General features: G+C 37.9%; 1 protein-coding gene and 1 pseudogene across 3 annotated transcripts in view; one reads left to right on the top strand and one right to left on the bottom strand.

The window, feature by feature from the left end:
* Positions 1 to 18,030, top strand: part of STX17 (syntaxin 17) — a 42,382-nt gene extending 24,352 nt beyond the window's left edge. For all 3 annotated transcript variants that reach the window (XM_006096466.3, XM_014462392.2, XM_014462390.2), the window contains exons 4-8: positions 2,538 to 2,763; positions 9,274 to 9,389; positions 9,471 to 9,521; positions 16,795 to 16,881; positions 17,602 to 18,030. In XM_006096466.3, the coding sequence (XP_006096528.1) occupies positions 2,538 to 2,763; positions 9,274 to 9,389; positions 9,471 to 9,521; positions 16,795 to 16,881; positions 17,602 to 17,841 (720 nt within the window). In that variant the 3' untranslated portion in view covers positions 17,842 to 18,030. The remainder of the gene's footprint in view (positions 1 to 2,537; positions 2,764 to 9,273; positions 9,390 to 9,470; positions 9,522 to 16,794; positions 16,882 to 17,601) is intronic.
* Positions 2,776 to 7,955, bottom strand: LOC106698434 (annotated as a pseudogene).
* Positions 18,031 to 27,781: the final 9,751 nt, after the last annotated feature.

Below are 27,781 nucleotides of genomic sequence, written 5' to 3'. Positions count from 1 at the left end.
GAGTCAAAAAGTTTGCCCACCCTGCCTTAACCCTAATAAAGTGAGTTTAAATGTAGTAAAGATAGTATAGACACACACTGTTTACATATGCACACATAAATGTACATTTGCTAAAATCCCAAATAAAATATTAGCAAATTGAATTTAACAGGGTATTAAACGATTACACACACCCTTATCGGATGTCATATTGGCAAATATGTTCTCCCATGCAGTGGACTTTCTTGTTATTTTGTTGATGGTTTCTTTTGCTGTGCAGAAGCTTTTTATTAGTCCGATAAGGGTTTAATCTCCAAAATTTGTAGGGAAATCATCCAACTTAACAAAAGGAGAATAAACAATCCAAACAAGGAGCAAAGGACCTAAATAGACACTTCTCAAAAGAGGACGTACACTGCCGAACCGGTTTGGCTCAGTGGATAGAGCGTCGGTCTGTGGACTGAAAGGTCCCAGGTTCGATTCCGGTCAAGGGCATGTACCTGGGTTGCGGGCACATCCCCAGTAGGAGATGTGCAGGAGGCAGCTGATTGATGTTTCTCTCTCATCGATGTTTCTAACTCTCTATCTCTCTCTCTTCCTCTCTGTAAAAAATCAATAAAATATATTTTTAAAAAAATGTAAAAAAAATAAAATAAAAATAAAAATAAAAAAAAGAGGACATACAGAAGGCCAAGAGACATATGAAAAAATGCTCAAAGTCACTAATCATCTGAGAGATGCAAATCAAAGCGACAATGAGGTACCATCTAACACCTGTCAGGATGGCTATCATCAACAAATCAACAAACGACAAGTGCTGGCAAGGATGTGGAGAAAAAGGAACCCTTGTACACTGCTGGTGGGAATGCAGACTGGTGCAGCCATTATGGAAAACAGTATGAAGTTTCCTCAAAAAATTAAAAATGGAACTCCCATTTGACCCAGTAATCCCATTTCTAGGAATATATACCAAGAACTCAGAAACACCATTCAGAAAGACTATATGCACCCCTATGTTCATAGCAGCACAGCTAAAATTTAGAAACAGCCTGAGTGCCCATGAGCAGATGAATGGATTAGAAAACTGTGGTACATCTACACAATGGACTACTATGCTGCTGTAAAAAAGAAAGAACTTTTACCATTTGCAACAGCATGGATGGACCTGGAGAGCATTATGCTAAGCAAAATAAGCCAGTCAGAGAAGGATAAGTATCACATGATCTCACTCATTTGTGGAATATAATGAACAACGTAAACTGATGAACAAAAATAGATCCAGAGACATAGAAGCATCAAACACATGGTCAAACCTCAGAGGGAAGAAACGGGAGGGTGGGGGAGGGGTTAAGAGTTCAACCAAAGGACTTGTATGCATGCATAACCAGTGGACACAGTAGGGGGTGAGGGCATGTGCTGGGTGGTGGGGGAGGTGGTAGCGGCTGGGGGGCGGGGGTGGGCAGCAGCCGGGGAGAAGTCAATGGGAGAAAAAGGGAGACATGTAATAATTTCAACAATAAAGAATTTAAATTTTAATAAAAAAGATTACATAAACATGCACACACCAGGCAGGGCTTATTTCAGAAATATAAAGATGGCTCTATTCATGACTCTTGCTCATGATTCATTAGCACATTAGAGGAAAATTTATGATTATGCCAATGGATGTTTTTTAAAAGAAGGGAGAATCATTTGGAAAAAATCCAGCAACTTCACTCAGAGAGAAATGTAAAGTAAAAAACAATGAGATAACATGTAGTACTGGCAGTATGTGGGGAAATGGGTACTCATATTTTAGTAGTAGTATGAATTGTTACAACCGTTCAGGAAAAAAGCTGATGATAATAGCTATTGAAATAAAAATGCACATTATCCCTTGACTGAGCACTTTCACTTTTGGGAATCATTTCTACAAAATATAGTATAATAGTATTTACTATAATACTAATATATATAGTTATAGTGTATTAGGCTTTATATTCAAGAATATTTGTTTCATAATTAATAGTAAATAAAACTGGAAACAACATGAATGACTGTTGACCACTGGAGGAGTCTTTGAATAAATTATATTCCATCCATACTATGGAATATGGTACAACCATGGACTAGGAAGGATATCTGTGATGATATGGTTAACTTGGGATGTGCATAATATAATCCATTTTTTGTAAAAACAAAAAAAGGTTATGTCTATCAGTGTTTGGATGAATGAAAAGAAATGTGGATTAAGAGAGGTAGTGGAATTGGTGAAGTGGGGAAATCACTAAATTTATCTTGATATGTTTCTGCAGTGTTCGATATATTATGAAGAGCATTTGTTCCCTTTGTAATAATCATATTTAATAAAGGAAAAACACTAAATAAATTCAAAGTATAAGGATGTGAATTTCTAAAGAGGTTGGTTTTGGCCAGAGACATGAAACATAGCAAAGTGTTATGCATACTTTCTATTGTAATCATTTTCATTCATAATCATTATCACAAATTATCTCTGAAAATAAAGATATTTTATACTAAGATATATGGTGGCTTTAATGATATTTTTTCTTTTATAGCAACTCCGCTCCAATATCCGAGAAATGGAGAAGCTTTGTTTGAAAGTCCGGAAAGATGACCTAGTACTTCTGAGGAGAATGATAGATCCTGTTAAAGAAGCAGCAGCAGCAGGGGCAGCAGAATTTCTCCAGCTCCGTCAGGAATCTGTAGAAGAACTTGAGAAACAATTTCATGATGAAGAAACTTTATTACAGCCTTCTTTGACCAGATCTATGACTGTTGGTGGTAATGTACTAGTCTTATTCTTGATCATAGTGATGTAGTTAATTCACCTCTTTGTACAGATATTGCAGATAATACCAGGTGTACTGGTTAATAATGCGGATTTTTTTCAATAGATGGAGTTACACATATGTTGATATGCACTAGTATGCAATTTGATATGTATGCTATTTTGTTGTATTGACAGCAAACTTTCTCCAAGCTGACTAGTATTTTAAAAAGTTGGCAAAATTTGAGAAGCATGTATACAGAGGAAATGAAAAAGATTGGGGCAGAGCCAGAGGATGAGGGAAAAGAAATAACAGATAAAGTTTATTTTCCAACTCTCTTGATCCTCAAACTTCTCAATTCATGGAACACCATATTGGCCTAAGATCTCTAATCACTTGAACACTTGGAGAAACTACAAAATTAAATCTCTGCAACCAATTTGGATTTGATTAAGACAATCATTCCCTTTATAAAATCAAATACCTAAGTTATACCTAAAACAGTGTTAGAATTTCAAATTCTGAATGGTCTGGGTCATATTGCACCATTGCCCACATTAAGCAGTTCAAATCAACTGTCTCACCAAGTGCCTGAGTTTTCATCAAATATGAGAGTTTCTTCTAAGTTCCCTCAAATCCAGAAATATTTAAAAAATTGAGAGGATGGGAGGACAAGAATATGAAAAGAAAGCACAGATTTACATAAAACTTTAGTAGTGGGATTGGATTTGTTCCACTCCATGTCTGGTCTTCTTTTAGCTATAGAATTTTTTCTGTCATTCTGCATGTTTTTATCCAGTGTTCTCTGGCTTTTTCTTATTTTTGCTTTAGATACTCAATATAGTAGTGACAGCCTATACAGGAAAAAAAAGTTTGATTTGCATAAAGTTAAGGGCCTTAAAATACTTTTTTCTTTAAAAATTCAATCTGATTCTAAATAAATTGGTTGGAAACATCAACAGAGATATTTGGAGTAATGTTGCCACATTTCCATGAGTGAGATCAGAATACAAAAATAGTTTTTCATTTACAGATAGAAATAACAAGTAGAATAGGGCGTTTTATGTTCTCTGGAGAATGAAAGAAGCTTATTAAGTTTGGGGAAAACCTGGGATGATTTTTCTGTTTCTTTTGTCCAGCTTCTGAGAGTTCCTAAAGTAAATCTTCTCTGCCAATCTTGCTTTATCTGAGAATCTCCCTCTGTCTCACTTGTGTGTCTAGTTTCATTTTTAGTACATTGCTTCCCACCAACAGATTTGAATTGTATTTAGAAAGGTGTTCCAAGTCATACAGAATGAATCATTGCTTCTCTCCATCTTGTCTTTCTTACTCCCCATCCAGCACACAGCTTCACCAGCGCAATAGGAACAGATCTTATTACATTTTAAACAAATATTCACAAAAAATAATCCAATCTTAAAACTTATGGGAACTTCAGACCAGCATATTGAATTTGATGAAATATTAGATTTTATCACAGGTATATACATGTACTGAACCGTTTTGTAAAACATGTAAATGGGTTTTTTTATATTATTCAGAAGATGTGTTTTCAATTGGTTTTAATTTTCTTAAAAATCCTACTTTGCAGCTAGGTTAAGCCATGACTTAGAAGTCATTTTATTTGGATAGTTAGGTTTATGTAGATGATCAGTAAATTAATTTCACTAATCTTAAACTGTCAGAAAGTGAAAAAATCAGGAAATGCTTTTGAATTAATTTAGATTCATAATGACACTTTTTCTAGTATAGTAAAGTTTAGTGGGGAAAAATTTTTTTAAACCAGAACATCTATTTCGCGACCAATCTTTGAAATCCTTAAGATGAACTGGATGCTGCAGTAGCTGCCCTCTTGGGTTTAGGTGTTGTTCCTTCAGAGAATCCATGTTGAATCTATCGTATACAACTTTTAGGTGCCTCACGTGACCAGTTCTGGTAGTGTTTCATCATTTAGCTTTGGCACTCCAGTTATACTTCCTGTTCTGCTTGGCGGGGTAGCTACACTTGCCCCAGGTGGACTTCTGTAGGTGGTAGTTCTTTTAGGCACAGTGGCGGCACAGCGTGTGCGCGTCTTGTGCGCTTGCTGAACAATGACATTCCTTTCGTCACCTTGCTTCTGTGTCAGACCCAAGAGCTAGTGGAAATTTTTTTATATATATTGTAATTCTTAGTAGAATCACTGACTTTCATGAAGTATGGAGAAGGGGGGGGCATTGTGGGGAGGACAGAATGAGTATGAATAAAATGAGTGAATGAATGGATGTTTAAACAGAGAAGAGGAAAGTCTTATGTCTATATATTAAGCTTATTTCTCACTTCAACTAAATCTATCTTAAGGTATATTTGAGTTTATAGCCAATAATACGATTTTAGAATGAGTTTTAAAAACAGTGGTGATATATTCTGTGCCCTTTACACTTGCAGTTGTTTGCATGTAGATAGAACTAGCTGAGATTAATATGTCATATAAAACAATAGCAATTTTGACTTATGCACACAGAATAATAGTTCTTTAGCCTTCTTTCCTGCAGCTATAATCTGTTTCAGTGTTTTGCTTCCTCCTGTCTATAGCTATTTGTAAAAGTTCAAAGTCAGTGGATGACCACTGAAGTACAGATTTTTAATACAAGCTGGAATAAATAAATTATGGAAGTTGTAGAATTAAAGGGTTTCCTTTCTTAATTACTAGTCATGCCTTGAATTGATTAATGATGTTCTGCCTTGTAAGTTTACAACAGGATTTTCCATGGAAGAGAACAGATTTCTTTGTTCTAAGACTTCATTTGAACTAAGATGCATACGCAGTTTGGTTTCAAGTGAGATGTAAATGACTTAAACATTTTTTATTTTTTGCTGAGGGAAATCTTTAATGTTTGCCTAAAATGTCAAACATTTCCCATCCCTTCATTTTTTAGATCAATAATTTATATATGATAATTTATCCTCATTTTGTTATATACCCTGGCATAATTTATTTGAATCCTCTCTATAGTACAAAGATATTGCCTTACAAAATATTTAGAGTGGGTGTTGTGTTTATGAAGTTATGCTTTACATTTTTTTTAAATATACTTTATTGATTTTTTACAGAGAGGAAGAGAGAGAGAGATAGTCAGACAGAAACATCGATGAGAGAGAAACATCGATCAGCCACCTCCTGCACATCTCCTACTGGGGATGTGCCTGCAACCCAGGTACATGCCCTTGACCGGAATCGAACCTGGGACCTTTCAGTCCGCAGGCCGACACTCTATCCACTGAGCCAAACCGGTTTCGGCTATGCTTTACATTTTGTTTGTTAATAATGAAGTTATCATTATTCATCATGCTACAAAAGAAGTTGGAGTTCTTCTTATAATAGGCATATTAAGAGGAAGAAAGGTCTTAGTGTATTTCATTTATTTTTATTGAAGTTAAAATGAAAGTGTCTTTATGTGATATTAGGACATGAGATAAATAACTCTTAAGCATTTGTAAAGATTATAGAGAGCTTTTAAAATATTACAGCATGCCATAATGTTGTAATATAAAATTTACTCTGTATCTCATTTTTTTTGCTTTTCCTTTAAGATAAGGAAATATATCAGGTAAGTTAAGATTCAAAATTAAAAGAATACCATCAGCCCAAGCTGGTTTGGGTCAGGGGATAGAGCATCGTCCTATAGACTGAAGGGTCCCAGGTTCAATTCCGGTCAAGGGCATATGCCTGGGTTGTGGGCTCGATCCCTAGTAGGGGGCATGAAGGAGGCCACTGATCAATGATTATCTCTCATCATTGATGTTTTTATATCACTCTCCCTCTCCCTTTCCCTCTGAAATCAATCAAAATATATATAGATATATATATCTATATATATCTATGTCTATCTATCTATATGGATGGATAGATAGATAGATAGATAGATGATAGATATTCTTATAAAAAAATAAAAGAATATCATCAGCCCTAGCCAGTTTGGTTCAGTGGATAGAGCGTCAGCTAAGACTGAAGGGTCCTGGGCTCCATTCCTGGCTAGGGCATGTACCTCGGTTGCAGGCTCAATCCCAGGGCACATGTGGGAGGCAACCAATTGATGTATCTCTCTCACATCAATGTTTCTGCCCTTCCTAAACAATTTAAACAGGTGTGTGTTTTTTTCTGGAGAGGTAAAGCATTCCTGATTTATGAAAGTAAACTAGTAATGCAGTTGTATAAAATACCATTGTTATAGGCTAGGATGGAAAAAGAAATTGAGAGAGAAGTTGGACTTAGTGTTATAATAATATACTTTCAGGATTAGATCAGGTGTCATATGTCACTGTCATCTCCCTGCTTACAACCCTTCAGTAGCTCTCCACTGTCTACCAGATAAAGTCCAAAGTCTTTAACTGGATTACAAGGTCCCTTAAAACCATCTATAATGTCTTATGCTTGTAACTTTATGGCTTTTACTTTATGCTTTGGCAAGACCAAACTGCTGATTTTATGTTAAACTATATTCTTTCTTCTTTGAGGCCTTTTTCATGCTGGTCTCTCTACCTACATTTATATTATCTTCTTTGCCTAGTAAGATCATTTTTTTTAGGAAGCGGTCCCATACACTGTATACCACACTAGCTGGATCAGATGCCACCCCAGCCTGGAACACCCACAAAGCACTATGTGTATCTATATCTATTTACTTAGATATTCATGAACTCTCTTACTGTTTTAGGATTGTTTCTTTGTATGTCTAACTTTTCTAGAATATACTTTCCTTGAGAGCAACTACTTTGTATTACTTTTTCATCCCTAGTAACCAACACAATACATGAGTGCTCAGAAAATATTAAAGTGGTAGGTATTGTTTTAAGCTTGAAGTATGGGGGACAAAAAGAAAGCAGACCTTCAGATCTCTTCTTTACATTTCCACTGCCACAATCCCAGATCAGATCATCATCATTTTTGCATCAGACATATTGAAAAGCCTTCCAACTTGTGTTTCACTCTCTAATTCTTTTTACCTTTCAACTCCATCCTTAATCTATTATTTACACCACAGCTATGGTTCCTTTCTAAATCTGAAATTTGATATGGCACTTTGCAGCTTACCAATAGTCTCCTACTCCTTTTAATAGTTTTATATTGATCTTATGAGAAAGACAAAACTCTTGAACATAGTTTACAATGCCACGAGTAATGTCACCCTCAGTTTTCAACCTCAACCTTTGCTTTTCTCTTGTCATAGAGTATGCTTCAGCTATACTGAACTCCTTTCAGTCCCCAAACGTATGCACATATTATTCTCCTTGACCTGAATACTCTGTGCTTCTGCCTTCACTCTTGCCCCAGTTCAATTATATAATTTCTTTTCATCTGCAGGCTTTGGCTCCAGAACCTTCTTGGACCACTCTTTTCTCCACAGAACTAGTTAACTAACTCTGTGCTCATATAGCATTCCATACTTACCCATATCACAGTTCTTAACAGACTATACTGAGTTTGCCTGTTAACATGTCTGTATCACACATATGATAAGCTCCATTAATAATAGTAGCAGCAGCAATGGCAGTAGTAGTAAATACTAACCACTTATACTTGATATGTAAGCCAGGCACAATGCAAAGTTTCATTTTTTTTTATAAATGAGGAAAATAAGTCAAAAAGATGAAATACCTTCCCAAGTCAAAGAGCTAGTGAATAGCCAAACCAGGATTCTTACCCAGGTCTTTCTGATGAGGCCCATACTCTTAACCACCATACTATATTGACTTCTTGGAACTATTTTATGGTTTACCATTGTGTACCCAGCATCTTGTCACAGATTGGTATATAGTAGGTTTTGTATAAATATATATTTATTGAACGAATGATTGGTAAAACTAATACAGTGAAATAAAGACTTGAGGTGGAGTTTGGAATGTAAATTCATCATCATAACAGTGGTTAATGAGGAAAACCATAGTATGTTGATGACTTAAAACTCAGAAAAGAATTAGAAGCAATGGAGGTTTGGATCAGAAAAATGACTCTGAAGAGAAGTAGGGTGTCAATATGTACAAAAATATACATGTAGTAATAGGTGTTAGTTTTTATGATAAATTTGTTACCAAAAATGACTGATTTTCATTGCTAAAAACACATTACTTCTCTACTTTTAACAACTTAAGGATCTGATGTTTATTACTAAAATAGCCAAAGAAAAAGGTTAATAATTTAGTAATGAAAGTGTTAAACCTGGGTATCTCTTCATGGAACATTGGCCAAATAAAATAGCTTTCCTTTGGTGGTGCTTTCACATCTAACCCTAGTTATTCAGAGTGGTAGATAGTAGTTGTAGCCATTTTTTTTTAAGATGACTTTGTAGAATAAATTAAAAAATATTTGTTAACCTGGGAACAATCTGCCTATAGATAAATCTGTTTTTATAGAATAATCAGTTTACTTTCAGTCTGAATTTAATTAGTAAGCATTTTACATGACAATTGTTTTATGGAGTTGATTCATGCTGTTGCCTTTTTAGCAAAGCAAATAAACTCTAAACATGAGGCTATGTTCATCCAGGAGCATTTCACACTACTGAAGCTGAAGCTGATCCTCAGAGTATGACTCAGATATATGCATTGCCTGAAATTCCTCAAGATCAAAATGCTGCAGAATCATGGGAAACCTTAGAAGCGGTATGTTAATTTTTTTTTTCCCTTTTGGTAACTGTGAGGCATAAAAGTAAATAAGCTCCTCTCTCTTTTTCTCCTTTTAAGGACCTAATTGAACTTAGCCAACTGGTCACAGAATTCTCTCTCCTAGTGAATGTAAGTATATGACTGTTTTTGGCTCAGAGATGTTAGATTAATAGCTAAAAGGCTTTTATCAGTCATTAGACTTTTGACTAGAATTTTAATAGAAGTTATAATTTTTAAGACTGCTATTTGGTCATGGATAGAAGTCCAATTGTTGTCAAATTCCAGATAGGTTCAATAAACATTTATGAAGCACTTTTATGGAGCCATAAAAGGTACTGTATTAGATCCTTGGCATTGGGGTCTGATAAGGTTGGCTATAGAAATAAATGAAGCCTGTTCTCTGCCTTTAAGGATTTACAGTGGGTAGAGATATGCTTGGATCTCCAAACTTGAAATTTCAAGCATGATTGTTAAATGCAAAAATAAGGTATGACAAGAAGTAATATAAGCTCCAAGAAGCAGCATTTGAAGGAGGAAGGGGTTGTGAGGTGAAAGCATTAAGGGTAGCTTCACAAGATAGGTAGCCTTTGCTTGAGCCTTGAAAATTGAGTAAAGTGTCCACAGGTGGAGTGAGAGGTACATTTGAAAATAGCTGAACAAAGACATGGAGTACAGTACATTTTAGGAGTGACAAGTATTGCAGTATAATCTAAGCATAAGGTACCATGGGCAAGCAAAGCAAGGAGGGTTAGGGTGAGATTCCGATAGCATTGAAGGCCATACCAAATAATTTGAACTTTACTATGTAGGAGCCAATATAGATCTTTGAACAGGTAGAGTGCTGTGATCCATCCCGTCTGTGCTTCAGTAAGATCACAGCGTGAGGAATGGCCTTAGAGAGGGGAAGATTATAGGCAGGATAACTGGTTAGGAATCGATTGCAAGAGTTTCACAAAGAGCAATGGCAAAGCAAGTACAGTAGTCCCCCCCTTATCTGTAGTTTTGCTTTCTACAATTTTGCTTTCCATGGTTTTAGTTACTGTGGTCTGAAAATGTTAAATGGAAAATTCCAGAAATAATAAGTTTTAAATTGTACATCGTTCTGGGTAGCATGATGAAATCTGGCACTGTCCTACTCTGTCTTAGCTCAAGACATGAATCATCCCTTTGTCCATAGTATCCATGTTGTATATCCTCCCCACCCTGAGTCACTTAACAGCCATCTTGGCTTATCAGCTAGACTGTCGTGGTATTACAATGCCTGTGTTCCAGTAACCCTGTTTTACTTAATAATGACCCCAAAGTGCAAGAGTAGTGATGCTGGCAATTTGTATATACCAAAGCAAAGCTGTAAAGTGTGTGTGTGTATATAGGAAAAAACACAGTATATATAGGGTTCAGTAATATCTGTGGTTTCAGATATCTACTGTGGGTCTTGCAACATATTTCCCATGGATAAGGGATGACTGAGAGGTATTTCTGGGGTAGAAATTGGAGGAAGATGGAAAAGTCAAAGATAAGAAACACTAAGACTTTATTCTGCATAATCAGGTAGCCAGTGAAACTGTTAACATCGATTAGAGAACATAAAGTAAACTCACTGGAAAAAATAGAATAGATTTTGTTACTATTTTTCTAAATTATTTTTTCTTCCCAGGAATTGTGTGTGGGAAGGTTGGATGTATGAGTTAGTTATGTGTGTGTATGTATGGATGTACCTGCAGGAGCAACCCTATTTCTGCTTATGCTTCTGTCTAGGTTTAGTTCTTTGTTCTTGATCAAACTATGATTTGGGGGTTGTACATTTTTGAGTTATGATTTCCTTGACACCTGGCTTTAAATTATAAGAGCTCCTAAATCAACCAATCTCGGAATTGAAAAGGTCAACTAATCTACTCTTGCCCCAACTTCTCAAATAGATGGTCTTTCGCCTCTTTTTGAGCAATTACAGTGCAGGGACACATCATACTTCAACCATCCCACTTGGAGGCTCTTAGAAGTTCTTCCTCATGTAAAGTAAACTCTGCCCTTTAATAACTTCCCTCTGGTACTTTTGCTCCATGGAGCCATATGCTGAACAAATTTTATATCTTTTCCATATAAAAGTTTTTCAACCTTTGAGACTACCTTCTCTTTCCTCACTCTATCCTACCATCACCATATTGTCTTCTCTTAAAAACCCTTGATTCGCTAATGTATTCCTAGAATATGATTTCTAGGCTTATCAGTACTAGACCCTTACTCTGCTTGTTCTCTAGTGTGTGGATTTTGTTCTTGAAATATAATGCTTAAATTGAATATTGTTTAAAAACATTTGGGGGGGGGGGTTAATCTTCACCCAAGGATATTTTTTCCATTGATTTTTAGAGAGAATGGATGGGAGGGATAGAGACAGAGAGAAACACCAATGTGAGAGAGATGTATCGATTGGTTGCCTTCGGCAGGCACCCCAACAGGGGCTGAGGATCGAGCCAGCAACCGAGATATATGCCTTTGACCCTTCAGTTTGCGGGCAGATGATATAACCACTGAGAAACCAGCTACGGCAAATATAGCAAATCTTTAAAGCATTTTCCTTTTTTTGATGCCTCTAAGCCAGAAGAAGCAAAATGAAGTTTCTGGATTAGGTATCTGTACAAACCATTAACATATTTGTATATAAAAGAGAATGATACAAGAATCCCAAAATATTTGTTGTTTTTAGAATCAAGATTTATTTAATTGTAATGCATAATCTCTGATCTAATATATCTTGTAAGGTCTGTATATGTCTGGTTATACAGATATATACATTTGTCAAAAGTCATTGGTATGTACACATGAAATGTGTGAGGTCTGATGTACGTAGATTATACTTAAAGTTTATTTAAAAAACAAACTAAACATGTTAAAAAGTTCTCATTCAAGACAAACACATTTCCCTTCTAGTGAGATCGACACATGAAAGGAAAATGAAGGGTTTTGGGCCATTTAACTATTATATATACTAGTACTATTAGGTTATTAAGCAGTTCAAATCCCTAGTCTAAGGAAGGTTCGTGCAGGGAGAGTTAGACTATAGCCATAGCTCTATACAAATGTCCTATTTATAATAATCTGTGTAAGGACAGATTGTTATTAAGCAATAGCTCAAAGGAGAAACCCTGATTACTATTCCCAGGGTGACTGAATTCTCATGACCACATGGTCAAGGACTCACAGAAGCTCCATTTAGGCAACAAATGACTTGGGAACATAATCAGAGTGACCACATCCTCTCATTATCATCACATGGACATGATAGTATCTAGGCAAGTTAACCATTTATTTATGGAGCACTTTCTGTGTGCATACTGAGCTAAGAATAGAGAATAGTATAAAAAAGAACCTATAGGATAGTCATGACAGTTACACAACATTGTGAATGTAGTTAATTCCACTGAATTGTATACTTAAAAATGGTTAAATTGTGGCTAGCTGGTGTGTCTCAGTGGTTGAGTGTTGACCTATGAACCAGGAGTCATGGTTCGATTCCCAGTCAGGGCACATGCCTGAGTTTCAGGCTCAATCCCCAGTGGGGGGGGGGGGCGTGCAGGAGGCAGCCAATAATGTTTCTCTCTCATCATTGATATTTTTATCTCTCTCTCCTTCTCCTTCCTCTCTGAAATCAATAAAAACATATATATTTTAAAAATGGTTAAATTATAAATTTTATTTTAATTTTTACCATAATAAAAAAAGAACTTACAAAACCATTGAGACATCCAGATATGGTCTAATAGATGGTAATAAATTAATATGTACTTGGCCCCATCTTTATTTTTCTTCAGCCTTTATTGTTCAAGTGTTCTCTTTCCTGTAATTGTGGAACCAACCCTATTTCTAGTCAAGGGGAATTTAAAAAATGCTGCCCCAGTTGCTTAATAGCAGGTCACCCTAGTTATAGGTCCAGTTTTGTCTCTACATTTTGCCTTATTCACTATGGATTTTTAAATCCAGTTTTATTCTGGATGCATAAAAGCTGGGTTGTAGTGGATTAGATCAGATTCTTCCATTTATTACCTATGTGACTGTCAGGATATTATTTGACAATAATGAGCTTTGTAAATTGATGGGAGGAGTAAATGTAAATTGATGGGAGGAGTAATGCCTATTACTTCTCACCCTCCTTCCCTTCTATTACCCCACTGCATTCCTGCTTTTGTTCCTCCCTTAGTTGATTCCCTTACGCTCCTTGGTTAGAATTCTACTTTTGCTACCAACATTATCTTTAGATATTTTAGTACTATAGCTCCTACAGCCCTTTCCTGTTGCTAAATCCCCTGATGTCAACATCCTACTTACCTACTTCATTTATTATCTACTGTAGGTGAATATAATCCTGTGTTCTCCTTGTATATCATAGCATTTGTATGTTTGTTTTTGGGCTTTTCTCTATATGTGATTGCATATGATTCAGGATAGAGACTACATATATTTAGACTACATATAATTCAGAACCAGGATAGATCAATGTTATCTGGATTGGTCAAGATCTAAGAGTAGAGCTGGCTTGAAAGCTGGCTGAAATTTGGAGTTAGTAATAAAGAAAAAATTCTGGAGTTTTGGCATTAACTTCTTAAACCATAGCTTTTCAAGCACAATCATAAAACTGCACAACTATTAGCAAGACTGTTCAAGAGAGAGCATTTTTATTGATGTAAATGGATTTGGGAATAGATTTGTTGAATGTATTAATATTACTTGATATAGAGCAGTGGTTCTCAACCTTCTGGCCCTTTAAATACAGTTCCTCATGTTGTGACCCCCAACCATAAAATTATTTTTGTTGCTACTTCGTAACTGTAATTTTGCTACTGTTATGAATCGTAATGTAAATATCTGATATGCAGGATGGTCTTAGGCGACCCCTGTGAAAGGGTCGTTCGACCCCCAAAGGGGTCGCAACCCACAGGTTGAGGATGTGTGCCTATAACTATCAACATCAACATTCAAAAGAAAAACAATTCACTCTGGCCTGTGTGGCTCAGTTAGTTGGACATTGTACATGCACTGAAAGGGTGCTGGTTCAATTCCTGATCAGGGCACATGCTGGGTTGCAGGTTTAATCCCTGGTAGGGGGTGTGCAGGAGGCAGCCAGTGGATGTTTCCTCCCACATAGATGTTTCTCTCTCTCCCTCTCCCTTCCTCTCTTTCTAAAAATCACTAAAAAATATTTTTAAAAAGAGAGAAAAACAATTCTTCATTAGTATTGAAATAATTTTTATTTAAAAAGGAAAAAGTCCATGTATTACTCTAGAAACACTGCAGTGATTCTCATGAGTGATTTAATTTATTGTTAAAGGGATGCTGAGAACATACACGAGCCACCAAAGTATATAATGTCAGGAAGAGAGTTTGAAGGTTGTCAAATGTGGGCACTACAGGCAGATTAGTAGATGTAGGAGATTAGTAGATATAGGTGAGGAGGCTCCTGAGCCACTGTTGTTAAGAGCTCGGGTTTCTGTACTGAGATAAGATTGTGTATGTGTTATTTTGCCCAACATACAGACCCAAGGACACAGTGGAAAGGTGGTGACCAGATTTTGCTCTGAATGGAGTCTGGCTGGTCATGCTGTGGACAGTTACTAACACTTTGACACCAGTTGCCTAAATCTAATTTTCTGTTATTTTGAGTCCTTCTTACTCAAGAAGCAGAGTTTGAAGATATGGGCAAAGTTTGGGATTCAAAACAAGCAAAATAGGGGAAGAAGAAGGCAGATCTACACAACTGAGGGATGACTACTGATCCCAGGATAGGGGGTGGTCTGCTCTCTGCCTCATTTCCAAGCCCGTATTTAAGCAAGCTTCCTTATGTCAGTGAATAAGTACTTAGAGGTGTGGGCTACTCCCCAGGGTGAGAGAGGCCTCATTTAGTACTGGTGATTGCAATGGTGGTGAGCGTTACAGTTCAAATAATCAGTAACCTCAGGCTTTGTTTTGTCTTGTGATCCTTTCTCCAATAATCCCAAAGTATTTTTGTGAAAAAAATTTTTTTTAATAAAATTATTTTAGAATTTTACTTTATTAAAAAAAAGTCATAGAGCTTCAATATCCAACCTTGTACGAAGGAGCATTATAGTAATTCTGCTAGGTTCTGCCATCTTTTTTTAAAATATATTTTTTTAAATTCACTTCAGAGAGAGGAAGAGAGACGGAGAGAGAGAAGCATCAATTATGAGAATCATCGATTGGCTGCCTCCTGCATGCCCCCTACTGGGGATTGAGCCCCCAACCTAGGCATGTGCCCTGACTGGGAATGAAGCATGACCTACTGGTTCATGGGTCGATGTTCAACCATTGAGCCACAGTGGTTGGCTCAGGCAGGCTCTGCCATGTTGATGGAATTCTTTTGGGTCTGAGAAAAAGGGGACATGTTGACTATTTTCAACTCATCAAGATATGGAGGTTGTTGATAGAGCTTTGCATCTGTGATTTATCTTCTAGCATAGACTTTCAAGCAAGAAAGTGTGGGGTTGTCCTAAAGAGAAACAAGGGTAGGGTGTCAGAACTGGCATTTATGCTTCTATGGGTGGTGAGGGGAGGGGAGCTAACATTAAAGAAGTTTTATTGTCTGAGCAGAGGTTCGGTAACCACTTGTCAGAAATGTTGTAGTAGGGCTTTACACATCTGAGGGAAAAATTCCACTCAATGACCTAAGAATTCCTTCTACCCAGAGATTCTGTGAGTCACAATTTCTGTTGTGTCAGTGCAGGTGTTGTCGTTTTATGTAGAATGATTTATTAATATATTTGATCAGAAACATTTTAGCTTGTCATGATTTTAAAATGTATTAAATTGTACAGGTGTAAAACACAGGACAGTAAATTCATTCTCTGCTCCTTACTGCTTATCAGATCAGAAGTAGAAAGATTTCATGGCAGATCAAACCACACTGTATTCTTATTTCTAAAATGTAATAATTTGTATTTATTGGGTCAAGGGAGTTTTACTCCTAAGTCAAATTTGCCTGTTTTAAACTGAATCTTCAAAGAGATAAGCTAGGGAGGTTTTTTTGTTTTTGTTTTTGTTTTTTTCCTGTCAAACCCACATGACATGTAAATGCTTACTTGAATTTCTTTTCTCCTGGAAAATAGATTCATTTGGAGAATGTTTGTATGCTTGAATGAATTTTAGCGTGAGATGCTTTTTCCTATAAAGGTGCCAGCCTTTTATTACCTAATAAATAAGTCACCCTCTTTTTTTTTAAAAAAAAAAGTGAATTTGTACTTTGGACATAGTTTATCAGATGCTATTAATGAACCACTATTAAGACTGCAAGGCTGCAGTACACAGGGCCCTGATTACAGGAATTAAAATAGTGTGTATTGGCTCTCTGCTGCTCCCCAGCAGGAATGCTCACTCATAATTCCTTTGCATCTAGTCTCAGCAGGAGAAGATTGACAGCATTGAGGACCATGTCAACAGTGCTGCTGTGAATGTTGAAGAGGGAACCAGAAACTTGGGGAAGGTAAGATTCTGCTCCTGCTGACAAATCAATGTTACTCTGGCTCCCAGGAATTTGTAGTATTAACCCAATTGATCTGCTCTCTTTAATCTTGAGGGAACTAGCAATTAAGGAAATAAGGAAGAAATGACACATAGGTAGTGCAAGAAATCAATGGCTGTAGTAATATTCTACTCTTTCATTCTGTTGGGAGAGAAGTTTTTTTCAAAGAGAGAATAAACTGCAGCCCCACTCTAAGGTATTTGGTGTTAGAAGGAAATATTTAGAGGTTCAGGGGCATAGAGAGGCTTGCCAGAATACAGCAGGGACAAAAATCTAAGGATGTGACAGCATGTGTGGAGTGGGCCATCTCTTTCCATAGAATTTTGCGTTTAACCCCAGGGCATGGAATAATATGTGTGCAAAATGAAAACTTTGGGGTATCTGTGGCTGCTGAACCTGTTTAAATAAGCCAGTGAGGTAGTTAGTGGTTTGATTGTTTTGCAAGTAAATTCAATTTGTAGCAGTCAGCTCTTTGTAGCCCGTTTCTCTAAATTCTGAGTTCTGGAGCAATTGTAGTACCTGTGGAATACTCTTTCTGCCCCCTCCCTCCAGTACAATCTCTAAGGTTAATTATGTACCAAGAGTTAAAGAGGCATTGGCAGGAGTAATGAGAGGAAAATGCACATCACCACAGGCAGATATTCTCAACTCAATTTCTAAATTGAATTTTTTTTTTTACAGGCTGCAAAATACAAGCTGGCAATTCTGCCTGTGGCAGGTGCACTCCTCGGAGGAGCGGTGGGGGGTCCGATTGGCCTCCTTGCAGGCTTCAAAGTGGCAGGAATTGCAGCTGCACTTGGTGGTGGGGTGTTGGGCTTCACAGGTGGAAAATTGATACAAAGAAGGAAACAGAAAATGACGGAGAAGCTCATTTCCAGCTGTCCAGATCTTCCCAGCCAAACTGACAAAAAATGCAGTTAAAAACCAAACTTCAGTATTATTGGCTCCAACATGTTTATACTAATGGACCTTTGTTGCTGTCGGACACTCAGCTTTTGGAACATGATTATATCAAGACTAGAGGCCCGGTGCACGAAATTCGTACACTTGGAGAGGGGTCCCTCAGTCCAGCCTGTGCCCTCTCCCAGTCTGGGAGCCCTCGGGAGATGTCCAACTGATGGCTTAGGCCCGCTCCCCGCCATCAGTCGGACATCCTTAGTGCTGCCACAGGAGTGGAAGAGGCTCCCGCCACCACCACTGTGCTCGCCAGCCGTGAGCCTGGTTCAGGGCTTCTGGTTGAGCAGCGCTCCCCCTGTGGGAGTGCACTGACCACTAGGGGGCAGCTCCTGCGTTGAGCATGTGTCCCCTGGTGGTCAGTGCGTGTCATAGCGACCAGTCCTTCCACCATTCGGTCGATTTGCATATTAGCCTTTTATTATATAGGACAGTGGCTGTAGATGCTCAAGTGGGATTGGACTGTGATAAGTGAATATATATTTTTGTTTGCTGGTATATTAATGGAATTGAGGGGCCTGGGCTGAGGGTGTATAATGTTTGTCAGGTAGTTTGAAGACTGCCAGGGAGCAGATTTTCTTTCTGGAAGTGTGAAAACTGAACCCATAACTTTGATAAGGACATGTGATGTGTGGACATGTTGGGTTATGAAAGAATAGTTCCTTTCCTAACCCTGATTTGGAGATCCTAAGACTAAGCATATGTTAAATATGCTTTTTATCTTCTAAATGTAGGAGATTATTTAGGCCTAACAGCAAAGAAAAGAATGGGAGTTCAGGAGTCTTTCTTTCAAATAGGAAATCCAGATCTGGCAAGGGCACAGGTGAAGTACATGGTAGAGTCATGGGATGAAACTATCGAAGTTTCCTATAGGCCCACTATATTTTCTGATGAAGGAAACTAATAGTGAAAGAAAGGCCCAACTTCTCTTTTAAACATCTTAATCTGTGACACTGACTCTCTGAACTTTTCCCTCTGTCTCTCTTTAAATAAAGACAAAATCTCAAGTGGTAGGAGACAGTGTTATTAAGCCAGCTATTTGTCAGTTTGTCTCTTCACAGAAGTAGTGCCCTCTGCCTTCCTTCCCTTGTATTTTTCAAAAGTTCTTTGACTTGTGGGGTGAATTCTATCCATGTGTAATGAGGGTTTTTCTCATAATTTGCTTTTTTAAAATATATTTTTTATTGATTTCAGAGGCGAAGGGAGAGGGAGAGATAGTAACATCAATGAAGAAAGAATCATTGATCAGCTGCTTCCTACATGCTCCACACTGGGGATCGAGCCCATAACCCAGGCATGTGCCCTCACCGGGAATACAACCATGACCTCCTGGTTCATAGGTTGACGCTCAAACACTGAGCCACACCAGCCAGTCCTAATCTGCTTTTTAAAAATTGTCTCCCATCTTTATTCATCCTTTCCTATAATCTCTAGATAAGAGAGGGAGGGAGGCAGCGAGAAAGAGATCTCCAAATAGTTAGAATTTGAGCTAAAAAATAAGCAGGCAGGGAATATGCCAGATCATTTCCTGGGGCATCTTCCAATCTCAGTGGCTGATGTACCTGCCACACAGGGAGTTTCTAACCCTAGGTCTTTTCAGCCGGCCCTTGGTGAAGCTAAGAACTAGCTTTCTACCTCATATCTCTTGCTACCATCCTTTCCCCCAGGCTTTGCTATCTCCTGTGCTTTCCTTCACTTTCACAGCTGCTATTTCTTCCCAAGAGTGGCATTCTGCTTGCCTTTTCTCATATTCAAGTTGATGATGGACAAAGCCTGGTGCCAACTCTCAGTCCTGATGGATTTGTGGTGCTAATTCCAACACTTGACATTGACAGCAAGCTTGGCCCAGCCCAACCCAGTGTCTATATCAAAGAGCAAAAAGGTTTTAAATTTAGAAAGAATTTAAGGTTACAGGCAGCCTCATCCTTACCTCCAACTCATTTGAAATAGGAAAGAACCACCTTTTGCCTTACTCTTTTTTTCTGAGGACAGAGGAAAGGGTACCAACACCACAAAAGATCTGGGCTTTCTCTGCTCAGGAGCCAGAGTCATCAGGCAGTGGAATGGTTTATCATTTCTCTCTTGCTGAGCTTACTTTTAACAACTTTTATTGATTGCTACCTTTTATTTCTGTCTCTAAAGAGACCTTTCTCCTTCATACTTTTTGGTTCTTCTCACCAATAAATTCCAAAGAGAAGAAGCACCATTTCTTATTGTCCTTAAATAACTATACAATATCAAGAACTGTATTGCTGCCTGTTGACTTGTTACTTTAATACCAAGAAGGAAATACTTTGAACAAGTGTCAGATTCTGATTCAGTATTTGATATTGATACCTGTAAGGTTGGGATAATTACTTTTGAGCTCCACTTTTTAAAATTTTCTGATCTATGTCCCTTTAACACAAGTAGTTCAAACCAGAATGAGGATCAGAATTACTTGGGGTGCCTGTTTAAAATAAGATTCCTAACCTTCAGTCCCACATGTGATTCTAATGGTCAATCTAGCCTGATCAGCTAAGATTACAAATTTAAGACAGTTACATCAAGATTCAGCTGTATCATTGAATTCTATAATTTCTAGTATTCCCTTCAACAATGCCCAGTCTTCATCACTGCATATTATTCCTACTCCGTGCTTTGAAGCCCACGATCTTAACACAACTAGGGAGTCATTATACTGTCAGTCTGGTTTTATATCAGGACCTGAAGGAGAGAGGAGGCCCATAATTAAAGCTCACGTTTTGGTCTGGGCTCTCATTTTTATTGAGCCAGTGTGAGACACAGTGCATGTGCTCATAAAGGCCTCTGATTTTTACTAATCAGGATTGGAATATTTCTCTACAAGTCTTCATGAGTAGGCAATGTTACAGTCCTTTTAAGAAAGTTTTATTTAAACTGATTTAGAACTTGTATCTAATTTTCCTATTATAGATCCTAATAGCCAACTTTTTGTAGAAGTTTCTAGACGTGTTTAATCAATTATCTATGATATACCTGTAAACTATAGTGTTTAGAAGTATATATTAGTCAATATGACACAGAAACTAATCTTAAAGTGGAATTTAATGCCCAATAGTATCAGATCAAATTCATCTTCTCTGTAATTCATGTCTTATTTTTATTGCAACAAGTTAAAAGGTAAGGAACACTTTAAGCACTTTTATTAAGTTCTTCAAGTTTATAGAGGCATAGTGGGTAAAGGTGGCACTCCTAAAGACATTTTTTGATAAAATAAACTAATAATTTATTTTCAGAGACTGAAATTTTTTATTGTAACCCACAATAAAAAATGCACTTATATCAAAACTCAGCATATATATAATGGAACTATTCTTACTTTTAATGTGCAGCTTACTCTGATGTTTTTTAATGTTTTAGTTTCTAAAATATGCTGGCTGCAACATACTCAAGTGATTTCATAATCTACCAATAGGTTGAGACCCTTAGTTTGAAACAAACACCACCATGCTTACAGGGGAACTGATACTCATTGAATATCATCTGCTTGCCAGGCACTTCACTAAGCATTGTACAGGTAGGGAAACAGTCACAGAGAAGTTAAACAATTTGCAGTTATTCAACTACAAACAAATGAAGCTAGGGTGTTAACTAGGTCTATTGAACTAAAAAAACTCTTACTCTCAGACTATGCTACTTCTGTATATAAAATTGAGGTGGGCCCTTCATTCTGCTTCACCCAAACACCCATATATTCTGTAACAAAGGATTACTTTGAAATTACACGTGCCATTCATTTGCACTTTTTAAAAAAACTTCTTTCCTCAAAGCAGTCTCAAAGTTTTTAACATTGGCCAATGCAGAAGTACATAGTGCTGAATTTAGTCCTTAGACTATAAAATTTAAAGTGTTTCTAACCCACCCATACATTCTCCAAATTTCCTTATCTTCGTGGGTTATAACTATCACTTAAGCAGTGATTTCTACATTTAATTTAAAAATTAATTTTTAAGCCAAATCTTGACTCCAGTGATTATTACGCTTTAAATGGTGCTTTTGGGAAGCCATGCACTCTGTGTGACACTAGTATTAGAACATTTTTGAAACTTTTCTTTTGGAATTGCCTCCAAAGACATTTGGCAAATCACATGAAAAAGCCATCTCAGTGTTTATTAGTCAAAGACTCTACTCACTTGTCCTTATGACCTCTCCTCTCTTCCTTCCTCAGTTTTGATTTTCTTCTGCTGGCTTAGCTCTCCTAGCCACCTGTGCTGGAGCTCGTAACCTAAGGATGCCCAGAAAGGGGGTATGCTGGCCAGAGTCGCTGGAGCAAGAACTTTTAGGTTATACAGAAGCTGAGTGCTGTTAAAGGGAGAATACTACGAGTCCCTAAACCTTCCTCTGGGGCGTCTGCCTGCCCGTAGTGCCGTAAGTAGCTTGCCCAGAAGTGAGAACTGAATACTGGTATTACCAATCACAAGAGGTTGAAGAAATCTAAAGAATTACCTATTACAGAAACCAAACCAAACCACGCCATACTTTAAAAAACTGACAGGTCTCCCCTTTGTCCCTCCTTGTGCTCTATGAAACCTTTGCGAGGAAGGATGAAGAAAGGCCTGGGAAAGGCTCTCCTGCGGAAAGGCACACTTCCTTCTCTCACAGTGAAGTACAGCGTGGCTGTGGCTCTCAGGCCCTTAGCATATTAGACAATGTTCTGAAGTTGTTAGAGGCCAAATAAAAGGTAGGGAGGCTTCCCTGCTGGCCTAAGTTAATGTAAATAGTTCAGGTTCTGTTTGGGGTTTTATCACTTTATTTTGTTTCTAACAGGTGGTTCTCACTATTTATATTCATTAATTTGACACTATTTTACAGAGAGACTTCTTGGGTATTATAAACAATCAATGGTAAAAGATCCGTATTTATTATCCACATCATTTCCCTCAAAGAAAGTATTTACTGTGGGAGACAAGAAATACATCTGTGCATATTAACGCGAGAAATAAATGGAAAGAAAAGTGTAAAAGGTGTCAAAGGCAAATGATTTGCCCAAGATCAAAGCTAGTTAGCACAAAGGTAGAATTATAACCATGGTCTAAGAAAAAAATTTTTAAGTAATTTAACTGAAGTTTTATTATGCCATATCAAGTTGCCTGCTGAGGCCTGTGGTCTTTCAAACCAGTTTTTATGTTCCAAACCAGGCAGTAGCTATAGTAGCAAGAATTGGATGGGGAATCAAGATCAGAGTCCTAGTTTTGGCTTTATCTCCTGTAGTAAGCGTTTTCTCAGGGTTGGATGCCTTTTCCCATTCTAGCCAGGGATTCCCCAACTATAAAATTTTAGGGGTTACCAGCTTGGCTCCCCCATTCTTTATATCTCGCCTCTCACTGGGTCCTGTCAGTCTACTTTGAATGTTAGTTACATCAACTTCTCAATATATTCGTGGCCATCACTCTAGTAAAAGACTATTACCTCCCACCCCCCACCTCATCTTCCCCCACTTTAAGCCGTTCCTCACATCACTGCCACAAGAATGAGAACAAGGTCCGGCTTTCGTTTTTCTACTGAAATATTTTCACTGGCTTCCATTGAATACCTGAGAAAGTTTAAATTCCTTAGGTTGGCATTCATAGCCTTCCATATTCTGGCCCCAGCTTTATCGCTTCAGACTCACTACTCATCATCTGATAATGCCATTGACAGCCAGACATTCCACAAGGATGGTTTTAAGGTTTCTCTGTGGTAAAGGTACAAACTGGTAACATGCTGTTTACATTTTTCCAGGCTAAAATAACTTCTGTGAATGACATTTTACCAAAAAAAAAAAAAAAAAAAAAAAAAAAGTCAGCTGAGATTTGTTTAAGCTCTTAGAACAAGGCAAAAAGTTGTTTAAGAAAAATATTTTCCCCCCCCCAAAAAGAGAAATTACATTCAATTTCTTAACTTCCAAAACAATGCCAGTCTTGTCATCTGTGCATCTGATAGCCAAAGCATGCGTGCGGACTTTTCTTCAGCAGCATAGATGCCCCAGCCTTGAATGGCCCATTGTCCAGCTCCTGTGAGAAACTAGGCTAAGAAATACTTGACAAAAACAGTCAAGAGTACATGTTATTCATACATTTCTCAAGTATTTCAGATATTCTGTAGTAAGGCTAATCACTAAAAAGATGTTTACCTGGGTTTCATTAATTAAGCCCCCTAAAGATATTTTATTGTTAAACCTTTGGTGTTGGCAAGGGTCAGCACAACTAAAGGCCCAATGGTGAGAATTTCTACAGATTCTGTAAACCTTACTGAATTTGTTTATTTTGTTGTTGAGTGGTGCTTGTAAGGAAACATACAATAAATTCACTCATTTAACTAACATTTAACTGAATGCCTTTTGTGTATTGAATGCCAGGGCCACACATAGAAAAATATTAAACCTATAGAGTCTACCCTTGTAAACCATTCGGACTAATAACTTCAGATGCCTAAAAGCAACTAAATCACAATAAAACGTGCTAAGTGCCCTAAAAGAGGAATGAGCAAAGTTACAAGGGGCACATGGAATAGAGTGACTAGCTCTGCCCGGAAAGTAGAGGAAGGCTTTGAGACACGTGGCATTTGAGGAGGACCCTAGAGAAGATGCCTGACTGTAGACCAGTGTAGGCTTCCAAGTGGCAGAGGAACTGCACGTACAAAGGGTTCAAGACATGAAGGAGCATAGTGTGCTTAGAGAAAACCAGGAGTTAAATGTTGTGATGAAGCTGGGCAGGGTAGTTGTTTTTTAATTCTTTGGTTAAAGAAATTTATGTATTGCTTTGTATCAGATAAAACTACCATAACCCTCTTGAGTTATTCGTTTTGCTTTCATTACCAGGGAAGTTAGGTGTATTTGGCATATTTGCTTTCCCTTCCCACATGTAAGAAATGATTTGTTCTTTTTTGTCTCTCTGCTGTGAGATTCCTCTTAATTGAAAACCCACTGAGAAAATAGTCACGAGTTTCCTCAGTGTCCAAGACATCTTTATGGTCCAGTTTTTCATCTCTGCATGAGTATCTGTTGACCACTGCCACTCAGGGGCTCCCATCCTCACTTGTGGCTCGTTCTGCAATGTTTTACAACCTCATAGGTATACAGTTCTTTTATTTGTGGTGGTGTGGTCTCCCAGCTAGATTGTGGCAGGGACCATATCATCTGCTTCTTGGAGTACTTCATGGTACGAATACACTGATGAGAAGAGGAAAAGAAACTACGCTCCCATTAGTAGCTCCCAGATTCAGTCACGGTATGTGTGTTCTGCTGTGTCTCAGGCATATGTATTGAAATGAGAAAACACTTTCTAAGACGAATCAAGCCTTTGCTCAGTACTTACTTTTGTATGTTAACATAGGAGTGAATGATGCAGCAGAAGAAATCAGGAAACGTCTCTAGGACTTGAAGTCATGAATTGAAACTTTCAGAATTTGGAGGTAAAGATATTTCTCTTTTTCCAATTATAAATCATGACTTGGAAGAGAGAGGATCCAGGAACTGAATCATTGGAGAAATAAATGGTATGGAAAAACTGAGTTTACCTCCTGTTTTACCGTAAGATTGGTGTGGTCAGAATAATAGGGATCCAAGAAGGGTTTATAATCTGATTATAGTATAGAAACAGTAGCAGCAGGAATTTAATTGCTCTAATAGACAAGCAGAGTTTGGACTTAGGCAAAGGCAGAGCTGCAGTGGTAGGCATTTGACAGGGTTTGAACCAAGATCTCTAATACTCAGGCTCATGTACTTATTCCACTAAACAGCCGCTCAGTTACCTGATAGGACTGAAAAGGAATAAAGTGTTTGGCACTTACTAATTCTTCATGGATGTTGGTTCCCTTTCTTTCCTCTCTAGGTTTTATTGTTCATAATAGGTTGCTGCCTCTTATCTGGGTTAAGGTGGGGGGTCAACAACTCAGGACGTTCTTAGCCTTCCCTTCTTGCAATCCCTTGCACCCCATTGATACCTGGCCTATCTTACAGGGTGGTCGTGAAGATTAAAAGAATTAATAACATGTTTAGTGCCTAGAATGGAGCCTTACTTGTAGTAACTGTATAAATGCTAGTTGCTACTGTTATTATTTTATCATGTACCTACAAGAAGAGTGTTAGGGAGACACCTAAAATGAGTGGAGACTTGATAAAAATATCAAGAATGCTTAAAATGACTTAAAAAAGGCTCAGTTAATAAGGTGGTATAATGATGGCAGATGCCTGGTAAAAAATATTTTTAATCTGTTAACAATAATATTCAAACATGAAAATGTAGAAGATCGGATTAGGAGTAGGATGATCATACATCCCAGTTTGTCTGCAAAAGTTTTTATATCTGTTGTGCTGGTGATACTATTACTAATGTTCCCTATCCCTCTTTATTATTATATATTTAAGAGAGGGAAAGAGAGAGAGAGATGGTTAATTTTTGTGTGTGCCTTGACCCAGGATCAAACCCACAACCGTGGCTTATCAGGACAATGCTCTAACCAACTGAGCCACCAGACCAGGGCCCTTTTCACTGTTAAAGGTCCCAGTCTGAATGAAAAAATTACATTGTCACCCTAGTTATAAGGTGTGGAATTATTATTTTTTTAAATCTGTGTTTTAAAAGAATTGATCATTTGTAGGCTCAGATTAAAAAACATTCTAGGTTTAGTGGGAACGTGTAGATGTGATTTTAAAGTTCCATCAGTAATCTCTAAGGAACCAGAAAACAAAAGAGGTGCCAGAACACTGAGCTTGGGCAAAACTCTAACATTTAAGGAGCGAAGTTGGATTCCAGAAGCCACAGACCAGGGGATTTACCTTGTAAGCCTAGAAAATTTCAGAAATGGACTCTTAAGGTTTTACATCAGAAAGCCATGCTCATTATGAAGACATGGGTAATTGTGAATTATGAAGAATTGCTAAGTTAGAATAGATGCTCTCTTCTGCTTTCCCCACTGTGTGCACAGCCAGGAATGCCCTGCTCTATCCCCGCTCCTGGGCAGTGGTTAGGGCAAGAAAACAAATGTAGTTATCAGGCTTCCAAGATTGACTGGATCCTACCTAGGCAAGTTTACACTTGGCATCAAGAGAGCTTCTTCCTTGGCATCCATCCCAGTAAGTAAAACAGCACAGATCGGCAAGCCTGTGACTTTTTACCCAAATGGCCCAGAGTTGGGAGAGAAACAATACGGGCAGCAATACTTTGCCATAATAGTACTTACTATTAGAGAACAGTGACAGCTTCTACTACCATAACTCCCCTGGGGTGGGGGGAGAAGGAGCCTGATGTGTTTAAGAAAACACAGCTAACTCTTTCTGTTCCTAGCCAAGAAACCACTTCCTGTAGGAAGGCTCCCCTAACCCCAAGGCTACACACACCTCCATCCCTCTGTGGTTAAATCACAGCACAGCACCTACAGGGCTCTGTTAGAATCACCCTCTTACCCATCTATTTTAACTTTGAGCCCTGTGATGACAGGGGCAGTCTCTTGTTCACTGTTATATCCTTAACCTGGCAACAGTAGATAATTAATGCTTGCTGAATAGTAAATGTTGTATAAACCATACAATGTATTTTGTCAACGCAGTATAGTCTGTCTTTCCCCAAGGGTGAGTGACTAAGCTAGGGGTCAGATCTACCTCATAGAAAACGTGGTGTTCATGGGGGTTTCCAGCACCTCTGCAGGACTCTGCATTGCCCAAGGGGGCACTCGCGTGTCATTCAGTGTAAGATTTTAATAGATTCTAGGCTAAAACTTAGGACCCATAGCCAATTTAGGATATAGAATTAAAGGTGACAGCAGGTAATTGTGATTCACAGATGAGCCAGCAGAGTCCATTCCAGTTACGGTGATGCTTCCTTGTCCTTTATTCATTCGTTCATCTTATGTAATATGACTCACCTCCACCCCCCCACCCCCGTCAGATTTATTGATCACTTACAGT

This window comes from Myotis lucifugus, unplaced genomic scaffold (assembly GCF_000147115.1).
Source record: "Myotis lucifugus unplaced genomic scaffold, Myoluc2.0 scaffold_180, whole genome shotgun sequence".
Taxonomy (NCBI): domain Eukaryota; kingdom Metazoa; phylum Chordata; class Mammalia; order Chiroptera; family Vespertilionidae; genus Myotis; species Myotis lucifugus.
The sequence above is the reverse complement of the archived record's forward strand: the minus strand, read 5'-3'. Positions and strand labels throughout refer to the sequence as shown.